The sequence below is a fragment of the Thunnus albacares genome, chromosome 23 (assembly GCF_914725855.1).
Source record: "Thunnus albacares chromosome 23, fThuAlb1.1, whole genome shotgun sequence".
Taxonomy (NCBI): domain Eukaryota; kingdom Metazoa; phylum Chordata; class Actinopteri; order Scombriformes; family Scombridae; genus Thunnus; species Thunnus albacares.
In genome coordinates this window covers 13,864,216-13,886,496 of record NC_058128.1, presented here as the reverse complement: position 1 = coordinate 13,886,496, position 22,281 = coordinate 13,864,216, and the positions used below count along the sequence as shown (strand labels likewise).

Here is a 22,281-nt window from a genome sequence, read left to right as displayed (position 1 = left end):
AGCCGTCCTCAGTCCTTTGGTAAATTTGCCTTTTTTTTATGGAAATCTTTCCATTCTGACACATGGATAAGAACATTTTGGTCTACATTAGTAAGTACAGAGTGAAACAATGAGGTATACTGTACAGGCTAAGCGTGGGAACAGAATGCATTCTGCAGTGTCGTAATGGAGGGACAGAGCTGCGTGTTCTGAACAGTATGAATCTGCAATTTCAGTCGTTGAAGCGGCTATTCATACATACATACATACATTTTGTGTCTCTCGAGGCCTCCCATTGAAATTATTTCTCTGACACACTCCCATTCTCTCTCTTTCGCACGCACGCACACACACACACACTATCTAACCTTAGTCCAATGTGAGACCCAAGGGTCCTAACCTCAAAATAGCCCCTTTAAGACGTGAAGAATGGAAAATGGACTCACTTTGAGTAACATTCCTCATTTTTTTTCCCTTTCCCCGTGATTGCGTTAGATCCTCAGGAGTATATATAGAACACACACAATCTATCTCTCTGCCTCACAAATCTTTCTCTGTCCCTCACAACACACACACACACACACACATATACACACAGAGTGTCACTGCTCACCGTCTTCAGACAGATTTATGGCTGCGACTGTGGTCCCGGTGGAGAACCGGTGACCGCCCAGACCCTTACCGGGAGTAACCGTCGGTTATCAATCTGCAGTAATCTGAAGAGGTTGGGAGAGAGACAGGTGGAGAGAGTAAGGCGACATGATGAGACAGAGGGGACTGAAACAATGACGAAAAAGATGGAGGACAAAAGAAGGAAAAAGGGAGCTAGAGGAGAAGAAAAGGAGGCGATAAGAGTGAACATGCAAGGCAATAACGCAGCAAAGAAATAATGAAGCAGAGTGTGGGAGTGTAGAGTGAGAGCGACATTAACAACTAATAGCAGACGGAGAGGCAGAGGAGGGTGGGATATACAGAACCATCAAAAGCTTAAGATGAAGAAGAGAGAGTGAGGCAAGTAATAGAGATGTAAATGTAAACCAAAGATGAGGAAGAATGAAACTGAATCACTGACAGGGAGATACAAAGAGAGACTGACAGAGTGATGGAGAACATGTCACAGCCTTTTTAACAGCCCATATATCCGTGATATGTGTACTATATTACAGTAAGACTAAACAGCTGTCTTTAAAAATATGAGAGCTTTAGATAATGATGTAAGTCTCAGAAAGACAGACAAGTAAATAGTTAACTGGTTAAATAAAAATTGGTTAATTACTTAATTTCTTAACCCAATGTACATTGAACACTAAAGTTAAGTGGTCGGCAATCCAAATGCTGTCTGCTAATTGAACAACATCTCAACTTGTTTTCTTCTAAGTAAAGGAAGCGAAGTACAAAATTAAACTGCCCCTTCATTCAGCATGCGATTACTTGAGCATCAGCTGTTACATCGGTTAAAACAGGCAGCCAGGATTTATGCATCCACAGGGGACATTTTGCCCTAAATTAAACCTATCAGGTTGTGTTTTTACTTCGCGGCCCCAAAAGAAGAAAATTGGCAGTCATTTGTAAAATTTACTTTTCAAATAACTCTTTGGGTTAGACCATTTTGATGGAACTTTTGTGAGAATTACACAAAATTGTTGAAATTCAAAAAGTTGACATTAGTTAAAATTGCCTTTCAGCAATCATAGCAATCACACAGTGAATGATTGAAGGGACTGTTTAAAGCCTCTCGTTACACTACAAGTACACAGCACCTGATTGGATTACCCTATATATGGCACAGCATTATTAAACCAGGATGATCATTTAATCAGAAACATACAGTATAGATTATGGTAATTTTTGGAGTGCTTAAGGGAAAAGCGGGTAGGTTGCTTCTTTTGTGAAGTAGCTACTTCTCATCACAGATGTTAAATTCGATTCTTACCACATCCACAAGAATCAGTAATGCGACATCCTAGAGGAGAGGAATGTGACAATAAGTACAACAAAGTCCCACATCCTCTAAAATAAGTGTAGATTATGTAAATATGACATTCCTGCACCAGTGATTAAAATTTCACTGATCTAATTCAACTGATCTAATTTGTACCACCAGGTTGTTATTTTCTAGGTATGAGTTAGAAATCTAAAACTTATTGACAGTTAATTTAAATGCAATGTAACCAAATTTTTTCAATATTCCCATACACATACACTTATAACTCCTAGCATTGCACAGGGATCAATGGAACACATACAGAGAGCAGATCACATCTGAAAAATGTTTCCTTCCTCCGCTGGATTTAGATTTCATGTCGTCTTTATTCTGACAGAATTTACCAATCCTTGGGGTGATTATCTTCAACAGTCTGTGTGGGGGGGAAAAAAAAAAAAAGAAAACCTTTCATTCATTTTTTAAGGAATGGGTTTTGCAATCTTTTGCAGGATTCTGGTGGGATTTGGTCGTTTGACTGAAAATGGGGAGAGACAGACAGCGAGTGTCAGATCCTGACATCAAACAGTGAGAAGTTGAAGGATGAGGGGGACGCCCAAGGGGGACCTCACGTGGAGACGCTCGCAGTCACACACGCAAACACACACACACGCACAAAACATATGCATACACACAAGCATGCTCTACGTTCACATAGTGGAAGCAACACACATTCAGTGACAACCCAACACACATACACAGAGAAACTCTCCTCAGGGGAGCAATAGAGCAAAGTCGAGCTAAGAGCACTATAAATCCAAACTTCTCAACAACAGTCCCTTTCAAGGCCTGGTGCAGCATTTCCATCACACTTACATCTCTGTAACAACACTAGAATAACAAACATCAGGTTAGCTGTTGTTTTCTACCTCCACTGTAGCTGCCATCGTCCCCACATATATAAGACCGTAGAAATACTGCATGACAAAGCAAAAAATATCAAATAAATAAGAAGCTAAAGCCTCAACACAGGCATTGCAGCTGATTAACTAGTTGTGATGAGTCTCTTTTTGTGCCTATTAATATTTCAAGATACATAACCTTTGAATTCTGATTATTTTTTTACAGTCTATTAACTGAAAAAACTGTAGAACACGTGAATGCAAATGTGTTGCATTTAAAGCAAATCGTGCAGTATTAATTAACCATGAGGAGGATAATTTAGGCACAATGAAAAACATTGAAAAATTGATAAATGATGCCATTGTAGATATCCCAATTTAATTAGTGCTTGTACCGCTGATCCTGCTGGTCCCAAGAGAAATTTAAAGTTTGCTGCATTTCAAGCTGTTGCTGTGCAGACGCAATAACCTGGCATCCAGTGGCTGGCAATGAATGGGAAATAGTTGGCTTGACAATTTTGGAGCTCACTCACTAAAAGTGTCAGGAAGCATTCGGGTTTGAATTAGCAATAAAAAAGTCTAGCCAACAAAGAGTTGTGGGGTGCAATATGTTGCTGACTTTGTAAGGCCGGGGGGGACTGGTGACATTTCCTTCACCAGCAGTTTGTAATTTTAAAACAAGGTTGAACTGGAGGAGGTTGAGGACTGTTTTGAACCAAAACAGAATTAAAAGAGGCAGAGATTTATGAGAGTACTGGCCACAAAATAATGATTTTATTAGCTTCATTTTTGCTTCATTTATTAATTTCATCAGAATTACAAAATAGGGTTGGGACCACTGTATGTAGTGCAACTCAGTACTACTGTCGGAAAGTGTTTAGTATCATTTCCAAACCAATTTCTGTCAAGATTGCATAACATCAGCCTCTGAAATAGGCACATTTAACATCCATGACAGAAAAGCAGAGATCCGTTTTACATGCCGGTGGTGTGACACATTTTTTCCTACAAGTTAGACAGCAGTCTGCTGACTGATGATGCACCATGTAAGTCCTTGCTGGGTATTTTAATTGGCTGGAGCTGTGCACAGCGGGCTACTATCATGCCAGTTAGGAGAGAGAGAGAGAAAGAGAGAGCAAGCCTTTCACAACGGGGCCACTCTCACAGCATGCATTACAATGAGACCTCTATGCACAACTCAAAATTTGTTTGACTTGATACTAGTGGCCAAACCCCGTACAGATCTGCAAGTCAGTAAGAGCTACACTAACAAGCTGTGGCAGAGCAAACACAGATGTAACAATACTTTAAGAAATACCCCGGGCACTGTTACATGACACACAGACAGACCTTAGACCAGTATGGATTAGATGGAGAAAAAAATGTCTCTAAGCGCTGTTTTTATAGAAGATAATGAGGCACTTGTGGACAACAGTGACCACGCTTGGGCCCATTAAGCTGCACTGACACAAAGTTAAAATATTATGGCGGAGAATCCTACATCAGAGCTTTTTTTAAAGAGCTTTTCATCACAGTGACATATTGGAAAAATGTGTGTGATGGGCGTTGTGGAAAAGTCCAAATTGGAGATTTAACAAGCTGTCAATAAAAAAAAAACATCATGAAAAATTGAGAATAAAAAACTACAAATGTTAACTTTTTCATGCATACGGATTTTAAAAGCCACCTACTCCTCTCGCCTTGAAGTCATTTTTGAGCAAAAATGGGTTCCTAAATGATACCCTTCTCAACTGGCACAGCTGGTGGTTTGACCTGAACACTTGCTGTAACTGGTGTAACCATTGTCTAGTTGTTACTCTCCATTGTGGCCGTTTTTGAGATTATTTCAAGACGCCCAAACTATGTTACCTCGCGAGGCAGCTGGATTCGCGAGATCACGCGAGAATCCATCTCGTCGGGCTTCAAGTTTTATGCGCTTGTGTCCGAACCGTCGGTGGTTCAGACCAGTCGGCGCCCTACGAGGACTCTCGCGTGATCTCATGAATCTGGCCGCCTTGCAAGCTAAGACAGTGATAGACAGATGGTTCATCCAATCACCTGCCAAGTATCTTTTGAAAGTGGCAGCACTTTTCCAAACAGTTTCCAAGGACGACTTCTCAGATAGTTCTGTGTAACAAACCATCTGGCGCATCAGGTTACAAACTGTGAGCATTTTTCTCTTCCAGCTTTTAGTGCGGTTGGCAGTAAAATCTATTTCACATAGATGGATGATGGATGCAGGAATAAATACTTTAACAGAGTGAAGCATAATTACATTGTGATACATAGTGAAATATTGACATTGACATTTGAATACGTGTCCTTCTGTTACATGGATGGATAGATAGATCACTAAGACATTATAAAACTGGCATGACTAACAAATACTCCCAGTTCTTCAGGTCTTTTGTTGTCCATCGCAAAGCTGTACTGCTAAGCAACTTATTATTGTGGTGATCCATGCGTGGTGATGCGTTTCACTGCCCACTAGAAAGTTGCTCAGGAGAACAGCATCAGGTAAATGAAATGAATAATGAAACTCAGGTTGCAGCAAGTAAAAATGAATAAAAGGTAGAATCTTAAATCTAGAAACACTTAAAACTTAAGTCTGACGTGTTGGATTACTCAGATAAATCAGAAAAAAAGACACTGGTTCGGTCACAACTGGTCCCATTTTTCAAATTAAATAAAAATAAAACCTCCTCACCCTCCTGTGGCTCTGGTGATTAAAATGATGAGTGGTCCCATGGTGTGAGTGGAGAGGAACAGGAGGTGTCAATTAGACACACTGAGAGTCTCACACACACACACACACACACACAACCAGGAGATTTTGACTTCTAAATGTGAGTGTGAAGTTAGCATAAGACCCTAAGGCAGTCTGTAAAATCGCCCACTCATAAAAAGGTTCTGTTATCAAGGACACCTAAACTCATTATCAGCATGTGCAGACGGTAGCATGTTTAATCATGCAGAGAATGATGGAGAGATACGCTAGACAAATAGAGAAAGGAGGGTTGAGAGGGCGGAAAGATAGAATCAGAGAGAGTTTGGAGAGACTAAGAGGCAGACATAGAGAAGCGAAGAAAAAAAAAATGGGAGCAAGGAAAGAGGAAAACCTTTCAAAGGGAGTTTGGAGTGCGGCGCAGAGTGCCAGCCAATCATTAAAGATAGCTCGATCACTGTGTTACAGCGAGGGAATGACGAGGAGATGGAAGGATAGAAAGCGTCTTTGGGTATAGAAGATGTCATGCGCGATGCTTTTCTTGTCCTCCTATTTTTCTTATACCCAATCTCTCTTTTTTTTTTTTTGCTCTCATGCTGACTCGAGACATGAAGCAAAGCAGCCAGTAGCCATTTATTTCAAATGAGAGCAGAGAGACAAGAAGCAATAGAGAGCAGAGGGACGTCTGGCGAGAGATGTCAGCGACTCCGCGACAGCAGAAAGTTGAGCGCGAGTTCAAGTTTATGCAAATGCCCGGCGACTCTTTGCAGCAGTGTCCAAAGTGAAGGGCAGATGTTCTTCCAATGTGAAACTTCTTCCTATCAAGATTTTAGAGAAATTTGCGGCGTGATACAAGTCTTTGTTCCTCAGTTCAGTCCCCGTCCTTCTGCACTGCTTTGTCATTGCTGCATTTCTCTTTATCTCTCTCTCTCTCTCTGTTCTGTCCACTTCTACTTCCTGTCAGCGACTGCTTTCTTTTTTCTTGATTTTCTTTCTTTTATTTCCTCATTTATCCTCTCTCCCACTTACACACACTGTTTTTCACAGTCACACCATCTGTCTCTCTTTCTCCATCTTTCTATCTCCCTCGCCCTCTCTGATGTCAGGCAACGTTGGGAATGCTACTGGCCAGAGCTCTTTGAATTCACCACCCTTGTCTTACTCTGTGGTACGTTTGAAAGGAAATGCAATAATCACAGAAGTAGTGTAATGACCGAGAATGCTTTGTGTCTTGGCTCATCAAGCACGAGAAGCCGGGATTTGTGTGTTTGATGTGAGTTTCTCTGCTCACGCTTCTCATTCAAGTTTAAATGAATACATGCTTGTCTGTGCGTGCGCATACGGCAGTTCCAACTGCTTCAAGCGTGCACATTTCACTGCGTAATGCCTAAATAAATCCCCTACAACCCGGTTTCAAAAGCAGTGATAAACACCATTGCTACCTCACTGTTACTGCCATTGTTTTGCAGTGAACATGGTCCTCAGAAAGCTAAAGTTTTGGTAAAAGGTGTATTGGAAAAGATAAGGAGCCCACAAATGGTGCACAGCATCCATGATAATGCTTTTCTTTATTGATAGAATAAGTTTTAGGTCTTAACTTAATGTGTGCATGTCACATATGTCTCCCTTCTGTAGAAATCATTGTGTGGAAATTGCAGTGTCTGCAAGAGGATAGGCTAATTAATTGGCTGCTGATCTAGTGTCCAGAAGCTGTACGTTCTATTTCAGACTGCCATTTATAGTGCAGCCAAGTCGACCCAGAATAGACATCGACAGTATCAGCATCAGCTATCATATGGGTTTTCTCTCTCTACACTTAACTTATTGATGGGTGGCCTAACTACCATTCTGCCTGTCTGTCAGGATCAGTCATGTCTTCCAGGAATTACATCCTAAAGCGGCTATTATATTAAAGCTTTACATTCAGTGTGGCAATGTTGGCTGCCACTGCAGATGACTCATATATATATAAAGAGAAACATGACCAAGAGAGCAGCACAAATACGACTTTTACACACATAGTTGGTTTAAGGCCTATAAGTCCTACTTTTTCCTTGCTTTTTTTTCAAAACTGACAGGCCTATCGCATATACCTCCGTGTTGTGGATAAAAAGTGGCGCCAGGACACGTGTCTGAAATTGAACAAGGGAGAAATGTAGTAAATACCAGAAAGCAGAAACCAGGACTATTGCTAGAAGAATCCTCTGTCCATCAGGAGGTTCATCAGACACACTCCACTCTTCCATCTACAGACTGGTCAGATACAGACTCTTTCCCTCCAAAAATCTCCCCTTTCAGAAAACCTATTTGTCATGAATGGCTTATATTACTCTGTTTAAATCGTCCTAGATATGTGCTGTTTAATGTTGAACAATACCATAAATTATTACTGTTGTGAGAAAACAAATCTCATTATCATATCCGGTCAAATATACCAGAAATATACGATCTCCAAATGTATAAATAACATCATCTGATAATAGAGGTGTATCCGTAAGCTTTGCATCAACACAGTTATCAACTCCCCTACGGCCTGCTCCTTTTAACCCAAATCTGTATCTTGTTTTGGCATCCTGCTCTCTCATCTCTCAGGCCCAGGCCTCGCTGACACCTGGATACATCTGGCAAACCGAACCAGCTCAGCTGACTCGAAACCTTCCCATCTGCAGCAGAGTGTTTCTCTTCCTGTCTTTTCCAAGCATGAGCCTGATAATGTTCAGTGCATCCTCCATGCGCTGCTGTCACCCTGGCAACCAACCAAAACAGCCACCACAGTCAGAGTAATGTGGGATCATCACAGCAGTTTCAAATATGCTACACTGGCTCAAACTATATTCACATTAAAAACTGCTTCCATAAACTCTCTTTACGCTTTTTGTGGCTTACGAGATCTGAGGGGAGCAACAAACTCAGTAAATATTGTCACAGTGAAGAAAACGTTAACCTGGACAAGCTAATTTTTCGCAAATATGCTCAGTATGGATTCTCTTTCAGATTCTGCTCATGCAGAATATACACTGGTTACATTTTAAGTTGCTCGGGAAAATAAAAAGCTCTCAGCAAAGTTCTGCTATGTGCAGTGATAAATGATGGTGATCAACATTGTAATAAAGCTGAACAACAGTGGGCTTATCCTTTAAGCACTAATTGAAAAATAACAAGGTGTCCAGCAGACAAAAATCCTTAGATGAGCAATTTCCTTATGAGCAGAAAATAGAACAAGTCCCCGAGAGATGAAATATGAAGATGAAGATAAACAATAAAACACTCCTGTGTAATCAGTGCAGCGCTGCTAATTTCACTTCCTGACACCAACCAACAATTTACAAAAGCATCACTTTCTTTAACCGTAAGAATGAAAGTAAGAGCAACAAAAAGCTAAATATTTGTCCAAAAACTCGTGTACATTTCTCTCCTCTTTCAGTTTTTTTTCCCAATCTTTTACCTCTTCCTTTTCTCTCCCCAGGTGTTAAAAACACATTAGCCATCACTCTATCCCCTCACCCTTTCTCTGTCTGGATCTCCTCCTATCATAGACCAAAGATACTGCGTCTGTAAATGTTTTAAACCTTAAGGGAACACATTGTATGCAGCCATCCGTAGCTAATCGTCTACTTTCCGAGTCTGACTTTTGGGATAATAGAGTGCTTCGACTGATGCTTACATTTTAGCCATTATCTGTGGACAGGCAAGGTGGTGGAGAAGGAGAGTTTTCAATCTTCATTGTGTGTATGTGTGTGTGTATGTGTGTGTGTGTGTGTGTCTTTGTGTAAACAACAGCTGGAAGCCACAACTTTGAACCAAAGGCTAGATGTAATGGAAGCGGCTATCAGCAAACTCGATGCTGTTTTTGATAAGAACAAGTTCACTGCTTAAGGGAATCTCTCTTTTCCTCTCGTTTTCTCATTTCCACTGTTATTCTGCCTTTACTTTCTGTAGTATTCCATTTTCACTCTCCTCTTCATCCAATCTTTTTTACTCCATCTCATTTTCACTCCTCTTTCTCTCCTTCTGAGAACATGTTTTCCTGTCTCCATCTGTTCCTTTCTGATACAACCACTTACTGATCCTTGTATCAGTACAGTTCAGTCGAGTGCAATTTGTTGGCAGGAAATATGAAAAAGAAGATCCACAGATTCCCTCTTGCATCTCTCTCATGATCTTTTCCCTCTCGCTTAATTGGCGATCTGTCTCAGACAACTGTAAAGTTCAGCGTTGTGTCTGTTCTTTGTGTGTATGTGTGTGTGATCTTGTGGTCAAGGTGAAAGTCAGCAGATGGGAGTGGATTGTTAACTGCTTTCAGAGCCTGTAGAGAAGCTGCAAGTGGAGCTCTTTACCCCTGGTCAACACACTCTGTAATGCAATGATAGGAATATCATCCAGGGAAAGAAAATACATGCAAAGTCTATACATACAGGTACTGTTTGTATACTGTTATGTGCAGGATATATTATTAATGGTAAATGAAAAACACCTACATACTGCAGTTTGTCTTTAGGGGTTTGTGTTTCTGTGTGTTTGTCTATTTGCCTCCAATTTATTGGCTCTGCACCCTGCTTTCCCTTTGGCTATTGTCATAGTTATCAACTTACACCTTCAGGCAGATATGTGTGTGTGTGTGTGTGGTGTGGGAGGAATGAAAACCCCCGGCCTGAGTTGAGCGTGAACTGTGGGTGCTCACTCTGCTGCATGTGTGTGTGTATGTTAGTCAGAGTAAGAAGGAGAGAAAGACATGCAAAGTCTATCTGGATGAAATCACCACAAAGGTAGAACTGAATTTACAGTCAAATCAACCGGAACAACACAGCTTAACAAAGTGGAGCTCTCGCAAAGCATTTAACATCACAACATAAGCATGTAGCATACAAACTATATTATGTAGCATCAAATATAAGCATCTAATATCAAAGCATCAGCATTTAGCATCAAATAACGCACATTTTCATAACTAAGTCTGTCCAGAAATCAGCCCTTACTTGAGAGTCGCTCTAATAAGCGATAAGATGTATATTTTATCTTTTTTCACTGAACTGCGTCGCGTTAGTCTAACGATGGGACAGAATTGATGGTCCCGTTATCCTCAGATTGTCAGGAGGTTGGTATCTGGCTCTCCTCGGTCCACGTGTGCAGCGGTGGAGGGAAGAACAGAAGTGTCGACATCGGAGGAGTAATAGGGAATTGATAATCTATTACTCTTCAAAGGAACAGTGTGCAATCTGCAATTCATGTGGTTGCAATCTGCAACCACATGAACCCCCCCCCCCCCCCCCCCCCCCCCCCCCCCCTCCCTCTTCCAAGAATGTAGGAGAACCTACGGTGACCGTAGGCCCTCTCTAGAGCCAGTGTTTAGTTTGTCTGTTCTGGGCCACTGTAGAAACATGGCGATGGGCTCTGTGGAAGAGGACACGCTCCACGCCCCCGTGTACGCCCGATCGACGGACGAAGACTCAGGTGTGAAAACCTGAGGGACTGGGACTAGGTTGAAGGCCATACATTTATGAGGACGAAGTTGAGTTTGAGACCTTGAGAGTTTGGATATTTTTGGTAAGGGAGGACTTTCTGGCTTTTTCAAAGATCTGTTTGAGGGCTCTTGGTATTTGTGTTTTACGTATTTAGAATTAGGATTAGATTCCTGAACTTGTATTCTCGTAAGGAAGGTCCTCACAATTATACAAGTACAAATGTGTATCTGTGTCTGTGAGTCTCAGTCTCAAGAGCAAGAGTGATGATTTAGTTATTTTTGCCCATTTAAAGTGATATATTATCATAATATTCAGTTTTCGTAAAATTCTGTCAATGTGACGGCTTATTATGACTGTTTTATTTGTAGAGCATAATACCATGAATTTCTGGTCTGGTTAAACACAGTCTTACCCAGTGTCTTCATATTCAGTTAGCTCAGGGCTATTATTGATTGAGAATCCTCAGGTCACATCCGCTTTATTTATTGTTATGTCCATTTACAATTTCCAAGTTTTTACCAAATAGACCAATGTGTTCTCCAAATGAAAGATTTTCTAGAGGCATATTTACAGACTACAATAAATTCTTAATTAAATCAGCAAATTAAAAATTGAAAATTGAGCATATGCTGCCCTAAACTCTGTCCCAAAATTACCGTGTTGAGTGTCTTTATACAGTATTATTATTGTTACTCCCTCAAGAATGCTATCACCCGATGTTTCTATAGTTGCAGATATCTAGTTGATATTTTATGTATGTACATTTCTTCTAATTCACTGCAGAAGTTTGTAATTCACGTTAGCTTGTAAGAAAAGCAGGTAACATAAAGAAGATAGCTGTCTGGAATAGAGGGATTAAGTCAACAGTGGTGGATAAAACATTACCCCAAGTAAAACTGCAGCCCCAGTGTGATGTTCAGAAACTGTCGGTCCAAGCTGTGCAGAGTTAATAGTGCAGCTTGACTTTCCCTCTGTTCTACTCTCTGCTTCTTGTCAAGCTGTAGTTGCCAGCACTGCCTCAATCAGTGTGTCTGTGTACTTTTTGACAATGTCACGTTACTGCAGTTTCTCTCACTCTCTTTCTCAATTGATCAATGTCTCCACGAGTCAAATTCTTCTCCTCTTTTCTCCCCTGCTCCGTCCTATAACATCTATTTTTGTTTCACATTTCTTCCCTTCCTTTCTTCTCGCTCCAAGTCTTTGTATAACTTTCCCTCCCTGGCTTCCTCCTTCCATTTATACTATTCTTTCCCTCATTTTCCCTCCTCTCCTCTATCTGTCTCTCTCTATAAACCGTAGACAGTGCTCGCCTGATAAGCCCTATGTCTTGAGAGCTTGTCAGCTGTGTCAGGGGTGTGGGTGAAGCCTGTCATTACGTCTGTCCTCCTCCAAACTACTCTCTGAAACTCACTAAGGACCCGAGGACTAGTGCTCAGTCCACTGCAGTGTGTATATGTGTGTGTGTGTGCGTGTGTGTGTGTGTGTGTGTGTTGCCTGAGTGTCTTAGTGTTTCATTATCTGTCCTCCAGCTTACTTGGCAGATTTGATGTGGTCTAATAAAATAGTCTAATTTAGTCGAGAGTACATAACAATTTTGACTGTCTGCCTACAGTAGGTGTCATGATATCTGTCCCTCAGTCTGCTCACTGTATATTTTCACTAACCCTGCCACCCATCTATTCCAGCATTGCTATGTTATGTGTGAAAAGGCGCAAGACGGAAATTTTCCTTAATGTAGCTGCATGTGTAAACAGTCAACATCACTAGCGGTGCTTGAAAGGTTATCCCATTAATTTACTGGGAACTATGTGTGAAAGAGACTTAAGACAGTATCTGTCTGCTTGTCATTCAGCTCACTCCCAACTGAATAAATGCAGAATCACAATGACATTTTTTGAGAGGGAAACTGCAGTTCACCAACAGCTCAATTTCTCAATAAAAACAAAAAAACAAAAACAAAAAACTTTTTCTACTCAAGCAAGTTTCCCTCTAGGCTAAATCTCTGCCATTAGATACTCAAACACTCAGCAAAACATGTCTGAAAGTCAATTTAGTGTAATTTCTGTCTCATCCAGCTAACCCAGAGCTGTCTAAAATGTGCTGATGCAATAAACCACACCCATCTGGTGGATCAGCCGACTCAAAAAGTACATAGGATTATTTCAGATTCTTAGACAAAGAGATGAGCTCTCTGGAGCACGCAGACAATTAAGCAACTTTATTGGTGCCATCATTTCATATACAGTTTGATGTACCTGCCTGTGTCTCGTTGTAGCCGTCAACACAGAAAATTTTCTGCTAATTTTGCCCTTGTTAGATCATCCTTTACTTCCTGTCTTCCCATCTGTCCTCCTCTCTCCCACGTCAGACATATTCTATAGTTGGACGATTACCCAGACTAACTCTGACAACTTGAAATGTGATAAATGACTTTCTTTTTCTCTTTCCCTCCGTCTCTTCTCTCTTTCTAGATGTATATCCAAACCACCACCCTGACCATCTCTCTCAACCTGTCTGCCTCGGTGTCTCTGGGAATGCTCTACATGCCCAAGGTCTACATCATCCTCTTCCACCCCGAGCAGAATGTACCCAAACGAAAACGCAGCTTCAAGGTGAATTAGTTTGCATGGTGAAATAATCATAGTCTCATGCGATTATGTAACATTTTCCAAGTCGAATGACTTTCTAAATGTGATGTATACTGATTGCAGTGAGGATGATAAATTTAACAATACTGAGAAATGGGACTAGAACTGAGTAAGAAAACCTAAATAGGCTCATACCATGTGAATAGTATTCATTTACAATTCATGGATTTCTGAATGGATGCATGATGATACAGGCCATTGTGACAGCTGCCACCATGTCGGGGAAACTGACACAGAAGGGAGGAGACCGGCCCAACGGAGAAGTGAAGACTGAACTGTGTGAGAGCATGGAGACCAACAGTGAGTAAGAGAACACCAAAGTTTTATAATTATACATATAATAAACAATATAAAACTATTTCATCAGATATATAACAAAAAGTCCTAAAGGTATACTTAGTAATTTGCTGCTTTCACCTGCAACTTTATTTCATATTAAAACTCATATTTTTATTGCAGAATACCAAAACTCAAGTATATGAGAGCTAGCAGACTAAAAGTTAGTAAGGTTTAGTAATGTGATTTAAAAGGAAAAAAGAAAAAAAAAACAATAACAAAAGTTTTGTTGTGCACTATAATGTGTATATAATAAACAGTACATGGACATGGGTGTGCTGTTTAAGTTGGTAGGAATCACTATAGAGCTTACTTTAATTGAAAAACATCAACTAGTTTGAGCATAATAACATTTTATTATTATACATATAAACATATAATACTCATGCACAATAATACACATTTTCTAGAGAGGTTCAAACTGAATAGTAGTGAATTGGCAGCATGTATGTTTAATTATGATGCAGTGTAACCGTATTCGGTCTCTCAATCAAGTACACCCCACTATATTTTCACTTTATTTGTGTGTCATGATGGGGTAGCGCCACAAAACAGATGTTTTCCCTTGTGTACATTAATGCTTAGATATACAGTTGTTTTGCTTTAATTAAATTGAGTTTAATTTCAATTTGAAAATTAATTTCACGCCTGACTTTTTTGCACTGCCAAACGGATGCAACAGTGACAGTTTTTAAAAAGCCTGGTGTATTTTCACATGAGCTCTGACAGCGACGTGCATCCACATCCATGTTACATCCACTTCAAAGCTCTAGTTTGTGTTAAGCTGGTTCCCCTATGTCAGCAATCTGTGGATGGAATGACAGGAATGTTTGTGTGTGTGTGTGTGTGTGTGTGTGTGTGTGCATGAGCGTGCGTGCCTAGGTGTGTGTTCATGCATGATTATCTGTGTATGTGTGTGTACGTGCATGCATGTTTTGGTCTCCAGCAATCTACACGTAGACTCAGGTGTCCTCTGGTGTGTGTGTGTGTACTTATCATGATAGTTGTGTGTGTGTGTGTGTGTGTGTGTGCATGTAATTTTGTGCCTGCTTATAACACTGTATGCAGGTGTGTAACAGGTTACAGAGCTGTGAAGGCAAACAGTGTTTTCCTGTCAGCACTTTATTAGCATCAGTGAAGGGAGCCGGTCACAGTTCATTCATATAACTAGCAGTTTCAGTGTTTTGTCATCTCCTCACCCACTTCACTTTGCAAAAAGTTAGCAAATTAACAAGGTGTGTATGGAGCAGGCATGTATTTAACAGCGAGGGGCAGAATGCATGTTTAAGAGTCTCTGATTTTTTAGTATCATGATATTTTGCTTACAAATGCTCTTCAGAAAATATCAATAAAACCTTTGGACATTATTCAAGTCTGAAATAAACGGAAAAGAATCGCACCTCTTTCCATTTTTCCAGCGGTGTGATGGCAAGTGAAAGAGAGAAAAAAAATACAAATAAAAGGGTTGTATGAAAGCATCAGAGTATAACAATAGCGCAGTTAGAGGCCTGCGGTTGCTGCAAAAACATTGACATTTACCATGGAACGCTTGAGGGGACACAAGACATAATGGGTTTGACAAAAAGCCCCTACAACTCAGGTGGACTGTGGATGTGACACAGTTACATGACCGTCTCTAGCAAAATCTGCTCTTAACTGCTCTTTCCTCTGTTTCTTTTCCTCCTCCCCTCCCCCTCCATTCCTCCAATGTGTCTCTTTTATTTTCCTTCTCATCCTTTTTTGTCCCTTTTCACTTCACTTGTTTTTCACTCTCACACACTTGGTCTGTCTTTTTTTATCATCATCTTTCTACTCCACCTGTACTTCCCATCGCTACTCATCTTTATATACCTCCACCCTCCCTTCCCTCTTTCTCCCTTTCCGTATTCACGTAGCTTCATCAACTAAGACGACATATGTCAGCTACAGCAATCATGCCATCTGAAGGGACCACAGAAGATTCGAGAGGGGTATTGGACGGGAGAGGAGGCGTGTCTTGGGGCAGGGCCAAGCAAAAAGAAGGAGCCGTCGTTCTTAGCCAATCGGCTGAAGAATTGGCGGACAGACAGAGCGCCCAATGGAATCCAAGCATGAGACATTTTGTATTGTTCCGCATCAAACCACAGAGAGGTGGGACCACATAAAAACAGCCAGTCAGTGTGCCTGCTTTCCTGCTGCTCACAGCTCATTGGTCCTACCATGAACTTACCTGTTTTAAAAAAAAAAAAGAAAAAAAAAGAGACAACATGAAAAATGTGACATACCATAGGACACTGTGGTGGACAGAGTAACTATTAAAACTTACAAAAAAAAGAAGAAAAAAAGAGAAGAAAAAAATAAATAAAAACACTCAGAAATCATGTAGACATTATATCTAAAAGGGCAAAGGTGGGGCCGGGAAAGAGATTTAACAGATAACATTTTAAAAAGATATTTAAAAAGAGAAATGTAAGAGAAAATCTATGAGACTCAAACATGTTTGTTGTTATTCTCTACTTGTAAGTATTTTTGTGGTCGTGACGATTTTTTCATTCTTGTCTCACCGTTGTCTGATGGATCGCCCTTGCATAATGAGATGAGTGTGTTTCCTCCTGCTGTCTTGGCTAACTGGGTTGTAGCCTTGGGTTGTGAAACTGTAAAATGCCATGGTTGAAGCATGCCAGTTTTTATACAAAAAGGAGATTTATTTATAATAAAGGAATGTTTTGCAAATGTGTAGATTGGTGGTTGTGCTTTTGAAAAAAAAAAAACTGAGGGTGACCTGTTGAGCCTGGAGAGTGATGACTTTGCAGATTAATTTTTAGGTCCCATCTTAAATGATCTATAGATTGATGGATGCATACATTGACAACAGGCACATCATTTACTAGTTAATGAAAAATGTTAATTTTGCAAATGAGGTGTGAATATATATCTTCTTAGATATATTTTTACTTTATGATGGCAATCCATCATCCTTTCAAACATCAGCACTACTGCACATACAAATGAATACTGGATCCTGCTTATTATGCCTCACTGTATATGACTTATAGTAGATTACTTTGTGATTTTTTTTACATTGTTTTCCCCACATTTTAGTAAATTTGTCCACCACTTTGGTCCAGACTGAAATATCCCAACAACTATTGGATGGATTGCCACAAAAGTTGCCCCAGAGGATGACATTTACTGACTTTGGTGAACCCTCCCCTTGTGCCACCATAAGGTTGACATTTTTGGTTTTGAGTGACATGTCTTGACAACTATTGGATGAATAGCCATGAGAAATGATACAGATGTTCATGTCCCTCTCAGGATGAATTGTAATAACTTTGCTGGTCCCTTGACTTTCCTTCTTGTGCCATCGTCAAGTCAAAAACTTCAATGTGTGCAATACTTTTAACAAATGTTGGCATGCTAACAGTCTAAACAATTACACTTGCCATGCCAAACATCAGCATGTTTGCATTGTGAGCATACCTTTTAGCTCAAAGCATCACTAGCACAGCTTTACAGAGCTGCTATGCTAGTCATAGGGAAAAGCAGATACGAAATATCACACCACTAAATACTTTAAAATATCTGTATATTTGGAAGAAAGCTAGTTTCATGATACAAGGCTGAATATTGCACTGTTGAATCATACACAACAGAGTCTGGGGGAAGAAGTGACCACCGGAGCAAAGTTACAGCTAAGCTAAACTGCTAAATTTATCTGTGATTCATCCAGAAGAGCTGAATCTAACGCAAAAAACAACTAGCTTTACAATATAATGTCAGAGCAGAGATGTGGCGCCACTATTACAACTTATGAGGCCATATATAGTGCTGTAGAATGAGACAAAACAGAGTGTGGAGAGGGCGACCATGTGAGCTGTAACGGCGTCAGCCGAGTGCCAAGAGAAACGCGCCTGCAGCCGGGGAGGCGGGTGCGATTTATCCAGACTCAATGAGAAAAAACATTTTGTAAATGAAAATAAGCCTCAGTAAAGAGATATTATGCTGCTGTTCATTAACTTTGTCTCTGCCGATTTTGTCTTTGGTGCTCTGCTGGAACGTGAATACGTATATATGGGGAATCTACAAACCTTTTCTTAGTTTTCTATAGTCATAGGGTGTAAAATTCAGAAATAATTGCACATTTCTACTGCATAGGTGACCTACTTTAAAGAAATCATATATTCACAGTGGTGAATTTAATTTCTTTTAAGTCTCCTCTGCCCTCTTCTTCAACCTCCCTCAGTAGATCTCCCCACAGAGATGTTGCTGAAAGAAACCTGCCAGAAAGAAAACGCCTGGAGGGAGCGTGAGAGTGAATGAGAAAGAGACTGATATTAGAGAAAAGTGAACAGAATTCTCTGTACACCTGTAACAACTCACAACCCACCAAATGTCCAACCTTCAGAAATACATGAGAGCCAAGAAAGAAACAGTCAACTACATCAGTGAATCCATTCTTGTTGGAGAGGAACAATCGATAATGCTGAAGGCAAAGTGAAAGGGCAAATCACAGCATTTACTGGAGGATGACGTGCCGTACACATAGATGTCAGATGATAAGGTATAATATTCTGTGACTGTGTGTTTGCAGTATGGATGTTTGCAGTCTGTTTTAGATACCATGAAATGTTCCCTTGTTGGAAAAGTTGGACCATCAATATACCACCAAATTTTATATTTCCAGAAAGCAACTCTCATCTTTTCTTAACGCTCTCACTCTTGAGTTTTCTCGTCACTCATCAAAATTCACTCTGGGAATTGCAGGAAACCCCCACCTGAAGCAGATGTTTGCAACTGCAGTTTTCTGTCAGGCGATTGATTCATGTAAACAGAGGTTGGATTAGCTGTCTAACAAATGTGATGAAATGGATAACTGTCGAGGGATCCAGGGCTGCGTCCTTTGACACTTGTTTGTCATCACACATGTAAATCTGTCTGAAATCCACCCTGAGTGCTCCAGTGTTTGCTGAAAGAATCCAGATGGTGGATAGTTTGACCTTGTTGTCATTTAGTCAGTGAGTGATACAGCTGGTTCATGAGCAGGATGGATTTAGTGTGATTAATTAGCGGTGAATCAGACTGACAAAAGTGACAGGGCGCAGGTGTGGAATACTTACAATCAGACAGCCAACTTTAAACCAGCTTTTATTTGATTTTTATTCAATTCTCTTTAATCTCATGTGTTAAATGTTATTTCTCTTATTCAATTTAATTATTCAATGTCACTTATTTTCTTTATACAAGACAGACACTTCTCTTGGGCATTCCTGTAGGTTGCTTTACATTGAATGATAATACCTTAGGTGACTTTAAAAATGAAACTTGATGAAGGTGCCAGCTGATATGACATTTAAGGGGTCTTATGGATGAAATCTCTTATGATCAAATTTTAATTTAAAAAATGTCTGACTGAAACAGATTCCCATAATCGCATAGTTGTTCTAAAACACCCACAATGTCTCTATGCAAGTTCTAGACCAGATGTAATTAAAATGTTGCTGGTTATTTTAGGTCAGAGTGCTTCAGGTGTGATGCCAGCTTCCCAGGGTTATGAGAAAACAATCAGAGCATCCAGAATGTGTGGGCACTGTATACAGAAGAAGCAGGTTTGGTTATATTATTATTATTATTATACCATCAATTCATGATGATATAATGTCATTTCCAAAAAACAGTTTTTAGCATTATGTATTAATTTCCATTCCAGCACATCTAGCACATAGCAGTTAACAATGATAACAGTGGCAGATAAGCTTGTTAAGATAGGTTACTGGACATGCTAACATTTGCAGCCTGCATTAAAGCAGATAAACACATTGTTTTATTATTTCCTTCCACTTTTGCTCCTATGTTTTCGGTGTTGTAAAGGTAAAAAAGACACTATAATCCAAACCTCAAATCCTTATTTGAGTATTCCTCTAATCAGAGCCCCATGTATACTGTTTGGGCATATGGAGAAATTCAAAGCTTCATTACGCCTGCTGTGTAGTTGCAATCGTTAAGTTTAAATTACAGGTTAGCGAACTTTAAGTTAAGCTTCTTAAAATGAGCCAAGCATCTATTTTTCTAAACATGCCATTATGAATGTACTATCAAAGACATGAGATTTTTATAAATAAAAACGTGAAATGCTCTCAATACCAACAGTAAGAAAGAATGAAAGAGCACTTTAATAACTGAGTCCAAGACAACCCACATTCAAGTCATCACCAAACACACAGGAAACAAAGTGTGCCCTTTTCATACACTGGCCTCAGCTTTGAATTATGGTCTTTTTAAAGGTGACCTGATTAGGCATTGTTCCAGTGGGACCTTGTTAGGTAAAAGAGCACCTAATGACCTTTCTTGTTAGGAGAAAGTAACGCCTCGCTGCCACAAGCTGTAAGGCTTCACACAGGGCTTAAAAACTAAAGAAAACACCAACTATTCCCATCATTTTCTCATTCATGAAGAGGTTCTTTCTTTGATTCCATCAGTGTATTTTGTTTTGTTGTATTGTTTAGACACTATTCACTCATTTCCGGTGCAAACTGTACTATAGGCAGTAGGCAGGACATGCTTTCCAACAGAGGCAATAATCCATGTTGTCCCCAGCCCATTAATTCAATTACCAATCTCAGACTGCTGCCAGTGTGACCAATGAAACAGAAAACCGTGGGTGGCTGAAGAAAACTGCTCTCTTTGCAAAATCACACCTCTTCCCACTTGAAATAAGTGTGTATAAGTGCCTGTGTGGGGTGTTTGTATTGGAAGAAAAAAAAAAAAAACAGATCATCCACCATGTGTGTCTGTTTGGATGGAGAATTGAGGCTTTGATGCAGCAAGGCGATCTGCTTGCTGGATACTGTTACCATGGTATCCAGACCAGATGTCACAGTCAGTCAGAAGGTCTTGATCTTGTTCATATTTATCAGGCATCCCAGAATCACTGCTAGAAATTATATTGACAGTAGTATTTGAGTTATTTATGAAGCTTCCTATAATCACAAGCAGTACAAGTTCTCCTTTGAGGTTGACATCGCCATTTTACAACACAACTGTCAAAAATGAAATTAATAATGATATTTCTAGTCTTTCTTGAGCTGGTAGTAAATTATTACCATCAAAAGACAGACAAGTTAATCAAGCTACAATGTGATACCAAAAAAAAACATGTTACTGGAAGTTTGCACAAGTAAATAATGAAACTGTTAAAAATGACACTCAAATTACTTTCTTACATTGCTTGCACCAGTTGATTCTTCATTGCACTTATTTCTATTCTTACTTCCCTTGACAATTTCATAATTTTCATATTGTTTTGGCTAGCTTAGCGCACCTTCCTCCATCAGAAATCAAAGAAGTAATCAAAATTTATTTTTGGTTGTTTTACCATAAACAAAATAGCAGAAATGCTCTTTTGTATTCCTTGTGCTCCTTGTTTCTGCACACTAGAACTGACTGTTTGTTAAGAACTGCTGCCCTGTTGCTACACCTTTCAGTTCTCGGACAGTATACATGCAATCTATGATAATAATGGAAGCAAATTTGCAATTCAGAATTCACCATAATTTTTTGACACAATGCATCCTTGATTTTTAGACAAAAGCAGCCTTCTCATTTTTTGTTGGTAACGGACACATTTTCCAGCTAATTAAGATAACGTTAGCTCCATGAGTTTGTTGAAAATGCTTGGCTGCCACTGACTTGTTTTAAAAGAAGAATCTCGTAAAAGTCATAAATATAATGCCTACATACAGTCATGATAAAATACTAAAAAGGCCAAAAGGGAAAACTGCATGTCCCAGGCAAAAAAGTGACATCTTCACCACTTGATCCATGTAGAAGACATGTAGCGCTAAATAAAAAAACAGCATTGTTCTTGTATTGTAGTGTAGTACTGGTGTAGTACTACTTAGAGTTAGTGTTGTATCATTAATTCATATTGTCAAACAGCATGTTTTCACATTTAATGTTACAGGAGAAAAGGAAGAGGACTAATGTGTGTGGCAAAATTGATCATATTTTGGACAATGGTAGCTAGGGTTGCTTGAGTGTGAATTTTCCCATATCGAATAAACAGAAGCACAGAGCTGCTAACGTTAGACTAATGTTAACGGCTTCCACACAGCGGAGAAATAATACACAGTGGATGTGCTAGTTGTAAACAATTCTTTAAAAGTAGAGTATTGCTCTTATTAGAGCCCCATAAACAACATGCAAAAAAACCCAAAGCTTGACATGCCTGCTGTTCCTAGTTACAATTGCTAAGTTATGATTGAACAATGATTGTTCGCGGGAGGGTTAAGTGATCAGTCACTAAATAGTATTGTATTTTCCTGTAAAA

General features: G+C 39.7%; 1 protein-coding gene across 5 annotated transcripts in view; it reads left to right on the top strand.

Annotated features, from left to right (window-relative positions):
• The window catches only part of grm8a (glutamate receptor, metabotropic 8a), a 304,192-nt gene that overhangs the window by 221,333 nt on the left and 60,578 nt on the right, over positions 1-22,281 (top strand). The window contains exons 12-14 of one of the 5 annotated variants that reach the window (XR_006400439.1): positions 13,461-13,601; positions 13,845-13,937; positions 15,869-16,691. Coding sequence is in view for 3 of the 5 variants with exons in the window: in XM_044342700.1 (XP_044198635.1) it covers positions 13,461-13,601; positions 13,832-13,937; positions 15,869-15,918 (297 nt within the window). In the remaining 2 variants the exon portion in view is untranslated. Of the gene's footprint in view, positions 1-13,460; positions 13,602-13,831; positions 13,942-15,868; positions 16,692-22,281 lie in introns of those variants that run through there. The other 4 variants (XR_006400440.1, XM_044342700.1, XM_044342701.1 and 1 more) reach the window with 4 other exon arrangements.